The sequence below is a fragment of the Dermacentor albipictus genome, chromosome 6, assembly GCF_038994185.2.
Source record: "Dermacentor albipictus isolate Rhodes 1998 colony chromosome 6, USDA_Dalb.pri_finalv2, whole genome shotgun sequence".
NCBI lineage: Eukaryota > Metazoa > Arthropoda > Arachnida > Ixodida > Ixodidae > Dermacentor > Dermacentor albipictus.
Window position 1 is genome coordinate 86330419 of NC_091826.1, and position 16275 is coordinate 86346693.

The window sequence follows — 16275 nt, forward strand, 5'->3', positions numbered from 1 at the left end:
CCAAGTAATTTTAGTAACTGCAACTCTACAGTTTAACCTGCTTAGCTTCAAAATGAAGCATCTCTCTGTAACATTCAAGATCATGTTAGGACGCAACTGGCAGAAGCCACATTTGTAAGCACTCATCATGACAAGTATATAGAAATAGGCTTACAGGGACCAAGGAAAAGTTCAGGGGTGAGATTGCGCAAGGATCTTGCTTTCCGAATGTTTGTTTTGCCTCCAACGTCACATACCAGGTAGTTTTCCATTTGTAATCGCACCTTGCCATGTTGACAACCTCTGGTGAAAGCGCTGCACAGGCCAATCATGAGAGTGCAAGCTAACATTAGTAAAGCAAGATGCTTTAGCGACCTCACTCCAGCACGTTGACATTCATTACTGGGCCAACAAAGCTATAATGCAGAACAATGTGCCCAATGAAAGGCATTCGCCATAACAAGAAAAAAAAAGAACACCAGAAAAAAAAAAGACTTTATAGCGCTGACCATCACACGAATGTGGTCAGCTTGTAAGGCAATACATAAGTCTTTGCAGAAAAACAGTAAAAAGGAACAAAGGTGTCGGAAAGGACATCTGGCTTCTAAAAAACCAAGCGCAACATTCACAATGCATTTATAACAGGTGTTCAAATCATGCGAATGCCAAAAACAGCAATTCACTTCTTAAAACACATCAGCTAGTTATATTATGTCTACAATAAGTTCCGAAAGAGTGTGTGGGGCAGTGTCACCAAACAAAGAAACGCACACAAGAACATATAACCACGAAGTGAACACTTCTGGATAATCATTTGGACAGATGAACCAGGCCAAAATGCAGCCAAAGAGATTCCTTACACAATGAGAGGACTTCATCCACTTGCAAATTATACATTTGTTTTCGCTGGTCTGCCACGAAATACACTTTTCATGATAAAATGCGACAGCATTATCACAAGTGGCTTTAGAAACGCAACACAGCGCAGCTCCATTTCTTTGCAGTGCTCCAACGACCTGAAAGGCTGCCCGAGAGCGCCACTTGATAGCCGTGACTGAATAAAAAACCCACCTGCCATTGGTATAAGCTGTGAGACAAGAGAAACAACAGTGTGGATAATGTGTGCTGTGGAGAACATCAGTTTTTTTCGTGAGGCTTCAGGCTACTTTGCAATTGAAGCAGGCCTAAAAGCAGGGCCTGAATATCATCCAGTACCATGCATGCCATCTTTCACTTATGCTCGAGCACCATAAGCAACAGGACACAAGAGACCCTTCTTCATACAGTAGATTGACAAAGGTAAGTGATGGCTAAACAGGGAAAAAGAAGCTTGAGAACACTGTACCAACGTCATTTAAGGGCACAGGTGCATCATGTAATGCACCCATAACCCAAACAAGCACAGCAACACATGCACTGGGAGTCAAATTTCACAATGACTCTGTCTGGAGAAATTTGGCTCTGCCACGACACACAGCAAATGGCCTTTCATGCAGGGGTTTCAAGTCACATGCAAGCATTGCCGGTTCGTTTTTGCACTCATGGGAGAAAGAGCTGGAAGGCGGGCCAGCCACTTTCACAACTGAATGGCACAAAGCACACATTGGTAGACTTTGCTGTACTATTATAAAACTTCACTCAGTGCCACCAGAAGGCATATGGGACATTGGTTTTTGACCCACAACTATGGCTCACTCGCAGACAGAGCTGTCAAAGGCCTTGTTGTGTGTTATGACTGCCACTGTCAATACCACAGCCCAGCATAGTTGCCTTGAAGGCTCGCGGGCAGGGGTCCACCAGCTGCAAACAGCCGCAGCCCCGAAGGATCATAGCAGTGCGTGTAGATGGCTGGATTGTACTCAGTGTTCCAGAAAACTTCACGGTACAACTCATCGGCATGGACCCAGCCCCTGTTGGCTTTCAGGGTGCTGTACCTGGCCCTATCGGCGTCTTCGAGGTACTTGGAAGCGCGCAAGTCAAAGAACAGCAGCACACCTATACCAGTACCGATGGTTAGCAGGTCATCCATGAAGCTCAGAGACCGGATACCGCAGCCGATATACTTTGACGGAACCTTGTGCGTCTGCTGAAGCGTCCGCGAGTCCAGAAACGTGACGTACGACTTGGAACCGACCGCATAGACGTTGCGCTCCGGCTGCTGCGCGAGGCAGACGTTCTCTTGGCAGTAAGGCATCTTGTGGGATGCCTTCCAGCGAAGCGTGCGCGCGTCCCATTGGTGGATGTAAGCGTTGAGCGACAGCGCGACGATCTCGTCGTGCCGTCGGCTGAACAGCAGCGCTCGAATCTTGTCGGCGTCCTTGCAGCCGCGCACGGCGAGCGGCCTCACCACCTGGTAGCGCAGCGGCAGCGGCGAGGGCGCATCCCAGGCGACGTCGTCCCAACCGCGCGGCTCCTGCACTCTCCACAGTGCCAGCGTCGCGTCCCGCGAACCAGTCACGTAAAACTCGTCATCGAGCCATGCCAGGTCGAAGATCCAGTCCGTGTGAGCCCTCTCGCCGACGCACACTGGGTCCAAGGTGGGCAGCCTGTAGATGGCCGTGTCGTTCGAGTGCTGGGCGCCCGTCGCCAGGAGAGTCCGCGACGGGTTCATCTGGAGAGCGTGGATGCCGCAGTGGTTCTCGGGCGGCGGGCTGGCATGCGAGCTCTGCAGGCTCGGAATCTGGCAGAGCTTGCCGTTCTCCGAGTCAAGCACCATGAGTTTGTTGCACTTCGTGCCGAACACTATTTGACGCTCCGAGAGCCACGCCGAGCAAAATACCTTGTTTATGCGACCTAGGCTGATCTCGCGCTCGCGGTAGAGGCCGTTCTGGAGCAGGTGTCGGGCGCCGTACGTCTCGTTCACACCCAGCCGTTGTCTATGATGGAGGCCCAGTTCGCGGCTCTGCACGTAGTCGCCGAAGTTCCGCGAGGTTCTCTTCGAACAGTACATGTCACGTCGAATGATAAATTCGAGGCGCACCGGATCGTTCAAAAGCGACGGAGTCGTCGCTCCACCGTTCGCCGATTCCCCGGGCCAACCAAACTTGTAGGAGGCGTCGAGATTTCTCTCGTCGTCGTCATCGTCTGTGCGGAACCCGCTGATGCTTAGCTTTCTTACGTGGGCCATGGCGTTTCCTTTCGCTGTTGTGCTATACTATGGACGGTTTTAATCTGTAGAACAAAGCTGCGCAGGAAGTCTTAGCACCTACGAACACAACTTTCGCACATTCAGAGCAATAATGTTTCGCTGATTCAGAGCTACCCAGCTGATGACTGCCATGACAGCGAGAGATGCCACTTCTGACCGCCAAGTGTCGCCTATGTAACGGCAATTTCGAAACCGAAACCGGATTCTTCTTGAAGTCAATCCAATCCTTAGCTTTTAGCTAACTCCGTTTGTGGCGCACACTTTGTTGTTGCGAATCGCAAACGTGTTCTGTCACAGAAGTTGGGCAAAGCGGACGAAGCGAAGCTGGTACCACTTCAGTACCACTGGGTCTAGTTGGTATCGTTCGGATTACTGCGCTGTTTGTTCACTCAAAGGACAAACTAAAAGAAGCGGACGCGCATGTGCGTACATGTGTGTCATATTCATTCATTTTGTCCTTTGTGTGAACAGTACAGCGCAGTAAACAGAACGCTGTTTTCAGTCTTCATTTCTGTCGCTGTGTCGGAGAAATAGAGTGACTGTCTTTGAGGCTTCGACGAGTTCGACTACAGGCCCGTGAAATTCGCTGGCGGACGGACGGGTGTGCGCTTTATGTGGTGTGCCCGCAGTAGCGCTGCCATGCAGCTTTGACCAAAATCCAACGTGGGCACATGCCTCCTGCGCCTGTGCGAGCTATCGCTCTATTCAAGACATGCTGACTCACGTGGACGCGAGCGGCCAACTACACTTCAGATCTGACGCCGTGCAGTTTCTCCAGAACGTTCACGTGCAACAATTCTGCGACAGATGGAATGCGCCTACGGCATCCACGAAGCCCTCAGCGTCGACCTGCATCACTAACTTGCGGACTGCATTACCCTTAAAGATAACAGTGCTGGTTATTACCTGGTTGCTCCGTGACGTCCAGAAGACAATCGAAAAGAAGGTGACAACGTGCCCAAGTACTCGAGCAGTGCTCCATCTTAGGCTGGTAACTACGCACTTAATGCTTGTGGAAGGTGCTTGGTGAGTACTGTCTGGCTCCTTCTGTTGAGCGAACCGTAGAATTTTTTGTTCACCTATGAGTGCTCTTGTGTGTATACTTCATCTCACTTAATAGCATGCGGTAAGAAATCACGCGCAGCAAAAGAATTTTAAAAAAGAAAAATGGCACGGCCCCTGACACTCTCTTATACAAACAGGCGGGTACAGTAGTAGATCAGCAGCTTCTAGGTTTATTTTGTGCGGACGACATTGTGTCGCTAGCTAACAAGCAAATTTATTCGCAACGTCTGGCTAATATCTGTAGACAGGAAGGCAACAATTTAGGTTTGAAATTGAGTGTTAGAAAATCAGGTGTTATGGTATTCAATGAAAACAGTAAACAGACAGTGGAGATGCAAGGCCAAGAAATAGCTCGGGTAACAGAATATAAATACCTTGGTATATGGATAAACGAAGGCAATAGATATATGCAAATACAGGAAAAAACAATAACATTGAAGGGGAAGAGAAATGCAGCCATAAAGAAGCACAGAGTGCTATGGGGATACAATAGGTACGAGGTGCTCCGGGGTGAGTGGAAAAGTGTAACGGTTCCAGGACTTACGTTTGGAAATGCGGTTGTTTGCTTTAAATCGGGTACAATCAGGACTCGGTGGGAACCAAAGGTCACTGGGACGCCTCGCATTGGGCGCTCACGGGAAGACTACAAATGAAGGTGTGCAGGGTGATATGGGCTGGACTAGTTTTGAAGTGAGGTAAGCTCGCAGTGAAATTGATTATGAAGAACGACAGGAATATGGAAGGAAGTAAATAGGCTGGGCGAGTGTTGAGGTATCTGTACAGGAAAAACATTGATTCACAGTGGAGGAAAAAGAACTAGGAAGCTTGCCAGCAAGTATGCGGCTTGTAGGGTGGGCAACACAGCAACAAAAAACGTCAAGTGGAAAGTCAAAGAGGCTGAAATACTTTCGTGGGCGGCAGCAGGGGGGAAAAAAAAACCTGTCATGAATAACTACTTAAGAGGAAAAAACGAAATCAGGAAAGAAACAATTTATCATAACTCAAAGGCAAGCTCATTACTTTTCGAAGTGAGATTGGGATGCTTTAGAACATGCACCTATAAAGCCAGATAACAGAGGGAAGAAGCATGTGCTTGCTGCGGTAAAGCTAGAGAAACTTTGGAGCATATTTTATTAGAATGTCAAGACATCTACCCAGCGGTTGATTTAGGCACCACTGGCCTCCTTGAAGCCCTTGGGTTCAGCGAGAGCAGTGGAAAAGTAACATGTCCACAATAGAGATTAGTAAGAGGCGATAGGAAGATTGGTGGAAGAAAAGTAGGGAAATGACAAAAAAACGGAGACGTACAAAGTGAAATTTGATATAGGGAATTGGAAAATTTGGTTGTGGAAGTTCAGAGTACCTTTTTTAATGTTTTTTAAACCTAGGTAGGACATTAGGCAGTATAATAGCAAGAGCTTGTTGGCGCAACCCACCGCCCTGTTCCAAAGGGGACACTTATACATCCATCCATTTTCAGGTCAAGGAGTTCATAGTGTTTTCTTTTTCTTTCTTTCTCAACTTAGGTAGGACATTAGGCAGTATAATAGCAAGAGCTTGGTAGTGCACCCCACCGCCCCGTTTCAAAGAAGACGCTCATAGCATCCATCCATCCGTGTGCTACTCTACCGTTGACTGGTGCAGCGTTGTAATTAGCACGGTGACTGTTGTGTTGTGACGAACTGCTTGCCTAGTTGATGATTTTTGCGAACACAGTGACAGTGATGTCACAAGGCTTTGATCGGTCCCTTGGCTCTGAAAGTTGATTACCCGAACCTGAAAAATGTCAGTGCGTGTAGTCCGCTGCTCTCTAAAATAGCGTTAAGTAACCACTCCTATTATCTTTTTCAGGCAGCAGCAAAGCACACTGATCTTGCATATTATTATAAGTAACATTGTAGAGTTCATCAAGTACGAAACAGTTTCATTGTATACGTTGTAAAGTTTGCTTCTGCGCTCTTTAGAAACTGGAAACTGCCGTAACGTTCAACGGCAGAACAATTGCCACTGATTTGAACTCTTAAAAGTTGTCCAAGAATGCGTGATAAGTTCAAAACGAGAATTATTCATACAGCTTCACTGTGCGCATATCCTTCAGACCACCGTTATGCTGCTGCCGTACCACACAGAAAAGCTGGCTTTGCAGTTTAATTGAAAAGAGTTCAGTGACACAAAGCATGCAGTGCAGCACATATTAAAGCACTGGGATTGCTTTTGCAAGCTTTCTACTGTGTGAGACATACAACAACATTAAGAACAAGCTATGCTCATCTCTCCTTCAAACAGACTTGATCAACCTGTTGCACATATCGCGCACTGGACTTGTGAATACTTTTACCAGATCATGTGCCTTTCACTACGGCACACAGGAGTAAATCCTAATGTCATCTACAACATTACGATATCTGTAATCAACTCAAAAAGCTAGATTATCCTATGAATCTTTTAAAACCATTTTTCCAGTCTCTTACGGAGGCTAGGAAATGGAATTTTATGCCGTCTAGCATTGCAGCTGCCACCTATGCTCGTTGTTTACCTCCCTTGCACCGCTCCTTCTCTAATTTCACCATTCAAATGCCAAGCATTCACAAAATTTTTAAAAAATATATTTGTGAATTTATTATTTTCCCACCAATACAAGTGTTTTGTGCCTGCCAAAATGGCAACACGAGCGCTGAACAGATCACAGAAGCAGACGACAGCGAACTAGTTATAACTAGCGCCACTCTGCTTGTACTCTCTGTCCCTAGCGGCAAAAGGGGCGAACTAGACCAGGCGTGCTAGAGCAGGGAGATATGTGCAGGTCTGTAGTTCAGTAGGTCGTGGTAAAGACACACTTTATAGAAAAAGGACATCTAATCTTAAATAGAGTGTTGTAGTTGAGCGTCTTTACAGTCCACTCAGAGTTTCCCCACTAAGTCACAGCGGAGCGGCGTGTGATTAGAGTGTTTTAGTTTGGCGTTTTTACCTTCCACTCAGCAGCTGAGCGGAGACTTGAATGCGCAGCATGTTGACTAGCATTGGCGTCAGAAAGGATTGGATGCAGAAAGCAAGCTCGCTGGTTATTACGTGGTGTTCCCCAAGACGGCGCTTTATTTTCCACTGGATGAACTGGACTAATAATGCATTGCAAGCGCACATCTAGATACTTCATGAACAAATTGCATTTCCCTAAATCTAAATCACTTGCATACTCTCTACGCTATAAAACCCTGTACATTGGTCCTAAATGATATAATTTTGGCAAATCATGTAACTCTGTAAAAGAAGTTGTGTAGCGGTCATCCCGTCCTCTACAAAAAAAGAATCAACCGGAACTCGCACCCAGAAATGATCTTTCGTTTTCTGCAGTCTTTACTAACGCATGCAGTTATCTTCCAAAGCGCGAGCTTGTATCTAACATCATATCATCAACAGACAGCAACTTGTTAATTCTAACAGAAACTTTGCTACACAATAACGTCACTGATAGTGAAGTTTTGGCCGAGCTATCTGACTTCCAAGTTTATCGAACTGACCGCGTAGGCACAAGGAGCGGCAGTGGTCTTATAGCAGTTAACGGGCAACTTTTGTGTTCACTTATTAACATTGCATCAAAAGTCGAAATACTATATTGCACATCACCACTTACAGTGCTGCTGGGGGTTTGCTACAGGCCTCCCCATGCCACTCCTCGATTCTGTGGGGAGCTCAGTAACAACTTACAACAACCTACCATAATGCCTCCATCCTCCTTTTCAGCGATTTTAATTTCCCAAACATAGACTGGAGCAACTTACCATATTCTTCAATAGTAGGTCCCCCAGAGGCAAGAAATTTTATCAACATTTGTTTGAACTTTAATGTGACACAATTAGTTTCAGAGCCAACGTGTGTCGCACTAGAATCCGCAACCATTCTGGACCTAATCCTGACTGATAATCCCAGTACACTCTCATCTATTACACACCTTCGAAGAATTCGTGACCATAATGTCATTCATGCTACTTTCTATTTTTCTGTAACACCAAATAAGACACATTAGAAAGCTATAAGGCTTTACGAAAAGGGTGACCATGACACAATTCACCGCGAACTTGAGACCTTCTTCCCCACGTTTGAAGCCGCGTATCAGAATTATTCAATATTCGATAACTGGTCAATGTTTAAGGATAAGTTAACCGATTTGGCTAACAAATATATTCCTAAAGTTCACATTCGCCCCAGTAATCAAAAACCATAGTTTACTAATGCCTTAAAAAACTAGAAAATAAAAAGAAATGTCTTTACAAGTGGCTAAAAATAATGGAAACTAGGATCGATGAGAAATCTACTACAGAGCTGAAAATGAATATCTGATTGCTATCCGTAGTGCAAAGCGTTCCTTTTATGGCACCAAAATCCCAAATTTGCTGTACACTAACTAAAGACAATTTTGGCAAGTAATCAACCCTCATCCTGTTTGCACTATTATGTTCACCAATGACTCGCACAAGGAGATTACCGATACTGAATGCACCAACACTTTTAATTCTGCATTTACAACAGTATTCACGAAAGAAATCGAAACAAATGTTTCTTTATCTTTGTTCAGTATTGAAGGTCACATGCCATGCATCACATTTTATGCTGACGGAATTTCATCCATAATCCAGAAGACTAAGCTATCATCATCAGTTGATGAAATCAACTCTAAACTTCTAAGAAACACAATACACATTGCTGCATCATACTTGTCCTTACTGTTCTCACAGTCACTCTCTTCAGGAAACATACCGTTTGATTGGAAAGTGAGAAAGGTCGTTCCAGTCTACAAAACAGGTAACAGGAATTCTCCATTAGATTATCGACCCCTCTCACTAACAAGCATGCCATGCAAAATCATGGAACATGTCATCTACTCTCAATTTATTGCCTTCTTGGACAGTAATCACTTTTTTCACCCTTCACAACATGATTTTTGCAAAGGTTTCTCTTGCGAAACTCAATTAGCTCATTTCGTTCATGACTTGCATACTAACTTTGACATCAGTGTACAAACTGATGCAACCTTTTTGGATTTTGCAAAGGCATTTGGTAAAGTATTCCACTGACATTTGCTACTAAAACTTCAACTGTTGAACTTGGAGCTGAACATTCTAATCAGGATGAAGGAATTTTTGTCTAATGCACACAAATGGTTTTAGTCAACAATAACCTATCAAGTCCCCTCCCAGAAACTTCTGGCATGCACCATGGATCTGTTCTTGGTCCCCTGTTATTTGCAATATAGTAGTAGTAGTATAAGACTTTTATTCAGCCCAAAATTACAGGCCGAGCATATCGACCGCCTGAGTGGCCATTTGACGCTTCTCTTCTTCACCTTCAGCGCCAAGCCAGTCGAGCCAGTTGGTGATGGAAATCAAAGGGGGAGGATAGGAACTTGATTGCTGAGCAGCCGGACCGTAGAATAGGCAATGGGATAGGTCTGCATAAATAGAGGGGCGGTTGGGACAGGAGGGGTCAGAGCGATAGCGATAGAGAAAGAGGCGGGAAGGGGTAACCAGTGCATTCATTTGGATGTGCCGCAGAAGGCGAGCCTCCGGCACAGTGAGTGATGGATGAGGGGGAGGGTAGAGGCGCTTGTTGAGACGGAGCTGGAGGTAAACTTGAAATGATTTACCTCACTGTGTCTCTTGTAATATATGCACGTTTGCAGATGACTGCATCATCTACCACTCTATCAATAACTCCTCTGACCATACTGCTCTCCAAAATGATATTAATAGTGTTTTAGAATGGTGCAGCAATTCGCTGATGACCCTTAACGCCAACAAATGTAGATTCGTGTCCTTTTCCCACCGTCGCAGCCTTTTCTTCTTCCCATATACAATTAATAACACACCATTAAAAATAGTACAATCCTCTAAATATGTAGGTGTAACCCCATCTCATGATTTGTCTTGGCATGCACATGTCACTAGCACTATCTCCGCAGCTAACAAAACCTTGCATTTTCTAAAACGGAATCCATGGCACGTCCCACCAGATGTAAAATTGCTAGCATGTAGCACTTATCAGGCCGAAACTGGAATATGCATCAGCCATCTGGAACCCGCATCAAGCATATCTAACCGATGCATTAGAATCAGTTCAAAATCGTGCTGTAAGATTCATTCATACCTCATACTCGCACAACTTCAGTGTTTCATCTCTGAAAATCAGAATCCGGCTTGTCAATGCTTTCATGTCGATGTCGACGTTTCCAGTCTTTCCCTGTGCCACAAGTTCTTCTTTTCTTCCCTTAATCAAGAGCCTTACATCACAGCAGCAGCAGCACGTATATCTCATTGCACCAGCCATCCACTTCATGTAGCGTGCCCACGTGCACAGACAAATACCTTCACAGCCTCCTTTTTCTTCCGTACCGCCACAGACTGGAACAGCCTCCCCACCAACATCGCTCCTACCACTTGCAAAGAGCAAAGAAATCAAAGTATAGGTTACTCAAAAAGCGACATAAGCAGTGCATGTTATACATACTATTCAAGTAAACCATGTTAAGATCAAACGGAATAGTAAATAAAGAAAAAAAGGGGGAAAAAAGCAAGAGGCTTTATAACGATAGCACAGGTATCACTAGGCACAAGTAATAAAACAGAAGTAACTAAAATAAAACTGTTTGAGAATTATGGCAAACGAATAAGCTGTCGTAAATGAGAGGGTTTTTAAAAATTTCCTAACAAATAAAGCTATCTGTGCCGGTGTCCCTGCATGCATAGGTACTGTTATTCACACACAGTTTCTTTCTATTTGTGAGATAAATTCAGATAATGATTCAGTGTTGGTGATAGTAGCATCAAGTTGGTTCCATTCTGCTATTGCGAGTGGGAAGAAAGAATACTTAAACGTGTCATTTTTACATACGTATTCTGTCAAGGTGTGCGCATGCTTGTTACGTGTAGGTCGAGCCTCAGAAAATGAAATGTATTTGGAGGTATCTATCCTGTAGTTATTTTTTAGTGGTTGAAACAAGAATTTTAAGCGAGCGTGTTTCGTTCTTGTGGATAACATTCGCACACCGGACTGGGTTAAAAGATTTGTTGGCGAGTCTGTACATTTATTTGTTATGGATGAACCTGGCAGCTTTCCTTTGTATTCATTCTAGTTTCCCTATGTTAGTGTATGTGGAAACCAGTGTTAGCGTATTCAAGAACAGGCCTTGCAAAGGATGTGTAGGCTAGCAGCTTCGTTGACTTGGTTGCAAGCGCCAGGCTTCTATTTAAGAAAAATAGTTTGCGTAGCGCCTTTGAGATTGTTTATAAATTTTATAGTAATTATAAATATTATAATACATAAATATAATATAAATATATAAAAATTATATAGTTATAAATATATATACATTATAAATTTAGATTTTACTTTATAAAAGTGATCAATGGGTGCTTTCTGTTTCTTTCATTACCCTGAATTTGGCCAGAGGGTGCTGCAAATATGAAAGGTCCGCTCCACTGTGGCTTGGCAGGGCAACTCGGAGCGGAGCATACTGTGAAGATGCTCAACTAAAACGCTCTATTTTCACATTTTAGTTATACGTTTAGTGTAGCGGAGTGGACGGATAGATGTTATGAACATCCCCTTTAGAACGGGGTGGTGGGTTGCACTACCAAGCTCTTGCTATTATACTGCCTAGGTTAAAAAAGAACAACCCATGCTGAGTTCCCACAACCAAATTTTCTAACCCCCTGTTGTGAACTTAGTTTTTGTACGTCTCCGTTTTTTGTCGTTTCCCTACTTTTCTTCCACCAATCTTCAAAATGCCTCTTACTAATCTCTACAGCAGACATGCTTACTTTCCCATTGCTCTCACTGAACCCAAGAGCTTCAAGGACGTCAATGGTGCCTAAATTGACCGCTCGGCAGATATATTCAAATTAATTTTAATGAAACATGCTTCATTGTTTCCCTAGCTTTACCGCAGCAAGCACATGCTTCCTCTTCCTTCTTATATCTTGCTTTATAGGTGCGTGTTCTAAGGCATCCTGATCTCGCTTCGAAAAATAACAAGCTTCCCTTTGGGTTATCATAAATTGTTTATTTTCTTATTTCATTTTTTCCTCTTAAGTAGTTTGTCATGGCAGGTTTCTTCTCCATTGCCGCCACCCATGAGATTATTTCAGCCTCTCTGACTTTCCACGTGACATTCTTTGTTGTTCACCCTACAGGCCGCATATTGGCTGGTAAGCTTCCTAGTTGTTTCTCTCTACTGTGAATCAATGTTTTTCCTGTATAAGTACCTCAACACTCTCCCAGCCCATTTACTTTCTTCCATATTCCTCAGTCATTCTTCATAATCAATGTTACTGTGACCTTCCCTCACTTCAAAGCTTCTCCAGCCGATATCACCCTGCACAGCTTCATTTGTAGTCCTCCTGTGAGCGCCCAATGAGAGTCGTCCCGCTTACATTTGGTTGCCATCGAGTCCTGATTGTACCCCTGATTTCAAACAAACAACTGCATTTCCAAAAGCAAGTCCTGGAACCATTACATCTTTCCACGTGTCCCGGAGCACCTCGTACCTATTGTATCCCCAAGCGCTCCATGGACCTTTCGTAGTTGCAGCGCCCTCTCACCAAATTCAAGGTAATGAAAGAAAATAAAAACACCTATTGATCACTTTTATAAAGTAAAACACACGTGTGTGTGTATATATATATATATAGCTGATTTGTCCATGACGTATCTAGACGTTCGCTTGTAATGCGTCACTGGTTCATTTTATCCAGTGGAAAATAAGGCACCGTCTCGGGGAATGCCACGTGACAGCCAGCGAACTTGCTTTCTGCATCCAATCCTTTCTGACGCCAGCGCCAGCCAATGCGCTGTGCAGCATGATTCGCTCAGGCAGCTTGTAAGCAGACTGTGTTGTCGCTTTGCTAGCCCGCTTACGGCTAAGCAGAGGGTGCATGCACGCTTCCGCTACGCTTAGCTGCTGAGCAGAATGTAAAATTGCCAAACTAAAGCACTCTAATGTCCCATCATGTGTGGGCCTAATGCATCCAGTTCTTTAAGTAATGTTTCTTTACTTGAAAGGGGCATTCTTATAATCAACCTCTTTTGTGTATGTGGAAGTGTCGCTTTTCTTTTTTAGCATCATTTACAACTGCACGCTTTGGTGCCAATTTTTCCGAGGCCGAGACTTGCACTGGGACGCTGCAATGTGGTGACGCTTCTTTTTTTTTTTTTGAGTTGGTGTGACAGCTAGTGCACATGCAGCACAACAGCAGGGTACTTCTCTGGACAAGTGCATGCACCTTGTAGCTTCCTTCCACCAGACTGTACTCTGGTGAGACTTTATGAGAAAGATAAGTGTAGAATCATTGCATTCTGCCAGCACTAACTTACGGAGGAGAAACTTGGAGGCTAACAAAAAGTGCTTGAGAACACGTTAAGAAAGAGCAAGGGAAAGAAAAATGTCAGGCATAACCTTATAGAAGACAGCAAAAAAGTCGCACAGATTAAAGAGCAACTGGTGGTAGCTGATATTCCACTTGAGATTAAGAGGAAAAAATGGAGCTGTGCAGGACTTTGCATAGGGCAAATGACTGGCAGTCCATTAGAGTTACAAATTGAGTGCCAAGGGAAGGGAAGGTTAGTTGAGGACGGCGGAAAATCAAGTGGCGTGAGGAAAATAGGAAATTTACAGGCATAAGATGGGCGCCAGCTAGTGTAAGACAAGGGTGGTAGGAGATCACTAGGAGGCCTTCGTCCTGCAGTGGACATAAAGATAGGCTAATCATGATGATGAGGCCACTGAGAGATGTCTTATAGTACACTTAACTGGTTTCTATCGCACTGCCAACTCTGTATACAGCAATCCAGAAGCCTCACGACAGTGGATCCAGAGAAGGCATGCCTGAGCCAAATGTTAAGCTATTCCCAGAGCTATCAGACGAGGCATGTGGCCAGATTCTGTTGGATCATGCTTGGGCTCTTAGCTTGAAGTTGAGAACGCTGCGAGCTGGAGTGCTGTTCTCTTTCAACCAGCCAAAAGTAAGCCTCACCGCAAAGGCTCTCTACCTTGACCAACTGAACACACCAGTAATGGTATGCCGAGGGAGCATTGTGCACAGGCTCAGGTGACTGCAGGATCAGTGGTCCTCTTGCAGATCATTGCAAAACAAAGAAAATATGAATGCAAGCTAAGCTTGGCAGCACATGTGTACTGAATTGACATAATGCTCAAAAATGCACATTTATATGCAAGGCCTTTTGAATAAAAAAAAACATTGTGTTCTACATTCCAAAAGCATGATATAATTGAGCAACCTCGTGCTTAACACTGCAATACCATTGCAGCTAAGCTACTGTGGCAGGTATTTTAATACAAAAAACTGATCACTGCATTAGCTTACCTTTTATCAGAATTTTAATGAAGAAATTCGTTACTTGAATAACAGGGTGCATGCTATGCCCATGATAGATTTAAATGGTATATTGGAGTTCCTTGAAGCATGATGCAAGCGTGCCTTTCATGCATGTAAGCATTAGTGCAGTAAAACCAGTTGATGTACAGCTCAAGCCCTGTGGTGCTTTTCCTGTTTGCCTTTGTCTTCCTTGGTACTGTAACCTTGTCTCATAGTGCCAGTAATTAACTGAGCCATCCTTCAGCAATATTGTTTTAGTTCCCCACAGGGTCGTCTGCGTTAGAAAACGTTTGGTGTGTTGTGACACCACGGATTTGAGCACATAAGGGTTGGGTCCTCCCACACCTAGCCGTGCGTGGCTTTGCTGGGTCTGGGCAAACGGGGACCTTGGGGATTGAGCCCATGCCAGGTGTTTGGACCTTTATGGCCCCTCGACCGAGGCAAGACACCTTTTGGCCTCCGCTTCGCATAGACGGGACCCCTGGACTGACCCACCCGGGGGAAATTGTTAGTTGCGTTTTCCTATCCTCCTCTCCAATCTTCGACTTTCTTACTGTAGCGAAGAGAGATGCTAGTGGGTTCAGTGCTACTGGCTCTAAACGCTAGTGGGTCAAGCGCTCCTGCTCAGCAACGGCTCTCGTGCTTGGAAGCTGTGACTGCCCTGCCCGTTGCCGTCGCGCTGCTCCAAGCTCTGGCAAATAAACACCTTTAGAATTAGTGGAGGTGCGGGGTACCCCCAGCAATCATCCTGGAACTCCGGTCCCGTACCCTACCATCTACCATGCCCCAAGATGCCTCCCAGCAAACGCCTCCTCCTGCACCCACTGCGTGTCCCGGGGTGCGTCGTCATCACGACCCTCCTATCTACACTGGAGCGGTAGACACTGACGTGGACGAATGGCTCACGGCGTACGACAGGGTAGGCGACGATAACAAGTGGGACGAAGCGGCCAAACTGAGCCATGTTCTGTTCTACCTCGCCGGAGTGGCCAGCCTGTGGTATAACAACCATCAAGCAGAGTTCCAGACATGGTCGGAGTTTAAGACTTCCCTCGCCAATGTATTTGGTCGCCCTGCTGTTCGCAAGCTGCGTGCCGAGCAACGTTTGCGAGAACGAGCTCAACAGCCAGGCGAAACGTTCACCAGCTATATCGAAGATGTCCTGGACCTATGCAGGAAAGTCAATTCGACCATGGCGGAGTCTTATTGAATCCGAAACATCCTGAAGGGCATAGAAGACGACGCCTTTAACATGTTGCTGGCCAAAAGTCCACGCTCTGTGGCTGAAATAGTCACACTGTGTCAGAGCTATGAAGAACTCCGCAGGCAGCGGTCACTGACCCATCGATCGCTACCACGTGACGAACACCTTGCTGGTTTGGCTGCCATGCCCAACCAGGCAGCGTTGCTCGCAGAAATGAAGGCGTTCGTCCGCGAGGAAGTTGCCCGGCAACTTTCGTTGCTGGATTTTGCACAGCCACAGTCGGTACAAGCCTCTGCCAAGTTTTGCGCCTCCACTTCGCCGCGTCATAGCGCAAGAATTGCACGAGGTTTTGTCTGAGCACCACCAGCGTGTTCCTGCGGCTGCGCCTCACAGCTACACCGAAGTCATGGCCAGGCCCCAATAGATCCCGACAGCTGTGCCACTCAGCTACGCGGAAGTCGTCACCCAGCCTCAACAACTCCCTCAACGAG

General features: G+C 45.3%; 2 protein-coding genes across 2 annotated transcripts in view; one reads left to right on the plus strand and one right to left on the minus strand.

Annotated features, from left to right (window-relative positions):
* Positions 1-456: 456 nt before the first annotated feature.
* Positions 457-3267, minus strand: DCAF12 (DDB1 and CUL4 associated factor 12-like protein). Its single transcript, XM_070540988.1, has one exon. The coding sequence runs from the start codon at positions 3104-3106 to the stop codon at positions 1724-1726; it is 1383 nt and encodes a 460-aa protein (XP_070397089.1). The 5' UTR covers positions 3107-3267; the 3' UTR covers positions 457-1723.
* A 141-nt stretch (positions 3268-3408) lies between these two features.
* LOC139047055 (zinc finger protein 26-like) overlaps positions 3409-16275 on the plus strand; it is a 130569-nt gene continuing 117702 nt past the window's right edge. Inside the window, exon 1 of the mRNA XM_070521006.1 lies at positions 3409-4153. The gene's annotated coding sequence lies outside the window, so the exon portion shown is untranslated. The remainder of the gene's footprint in view (positions 4154-16275) is intronic.

Excerpts from the sequence above, each read along its gene's own strand:
- DCAF12 (XM_070540988.1), bottom strand. The coding sequence starts at position 3,106 with ATGGCCCACGTAAGAAAGCTAAGCATCAGCGGGTTCCGCACAGACGAT.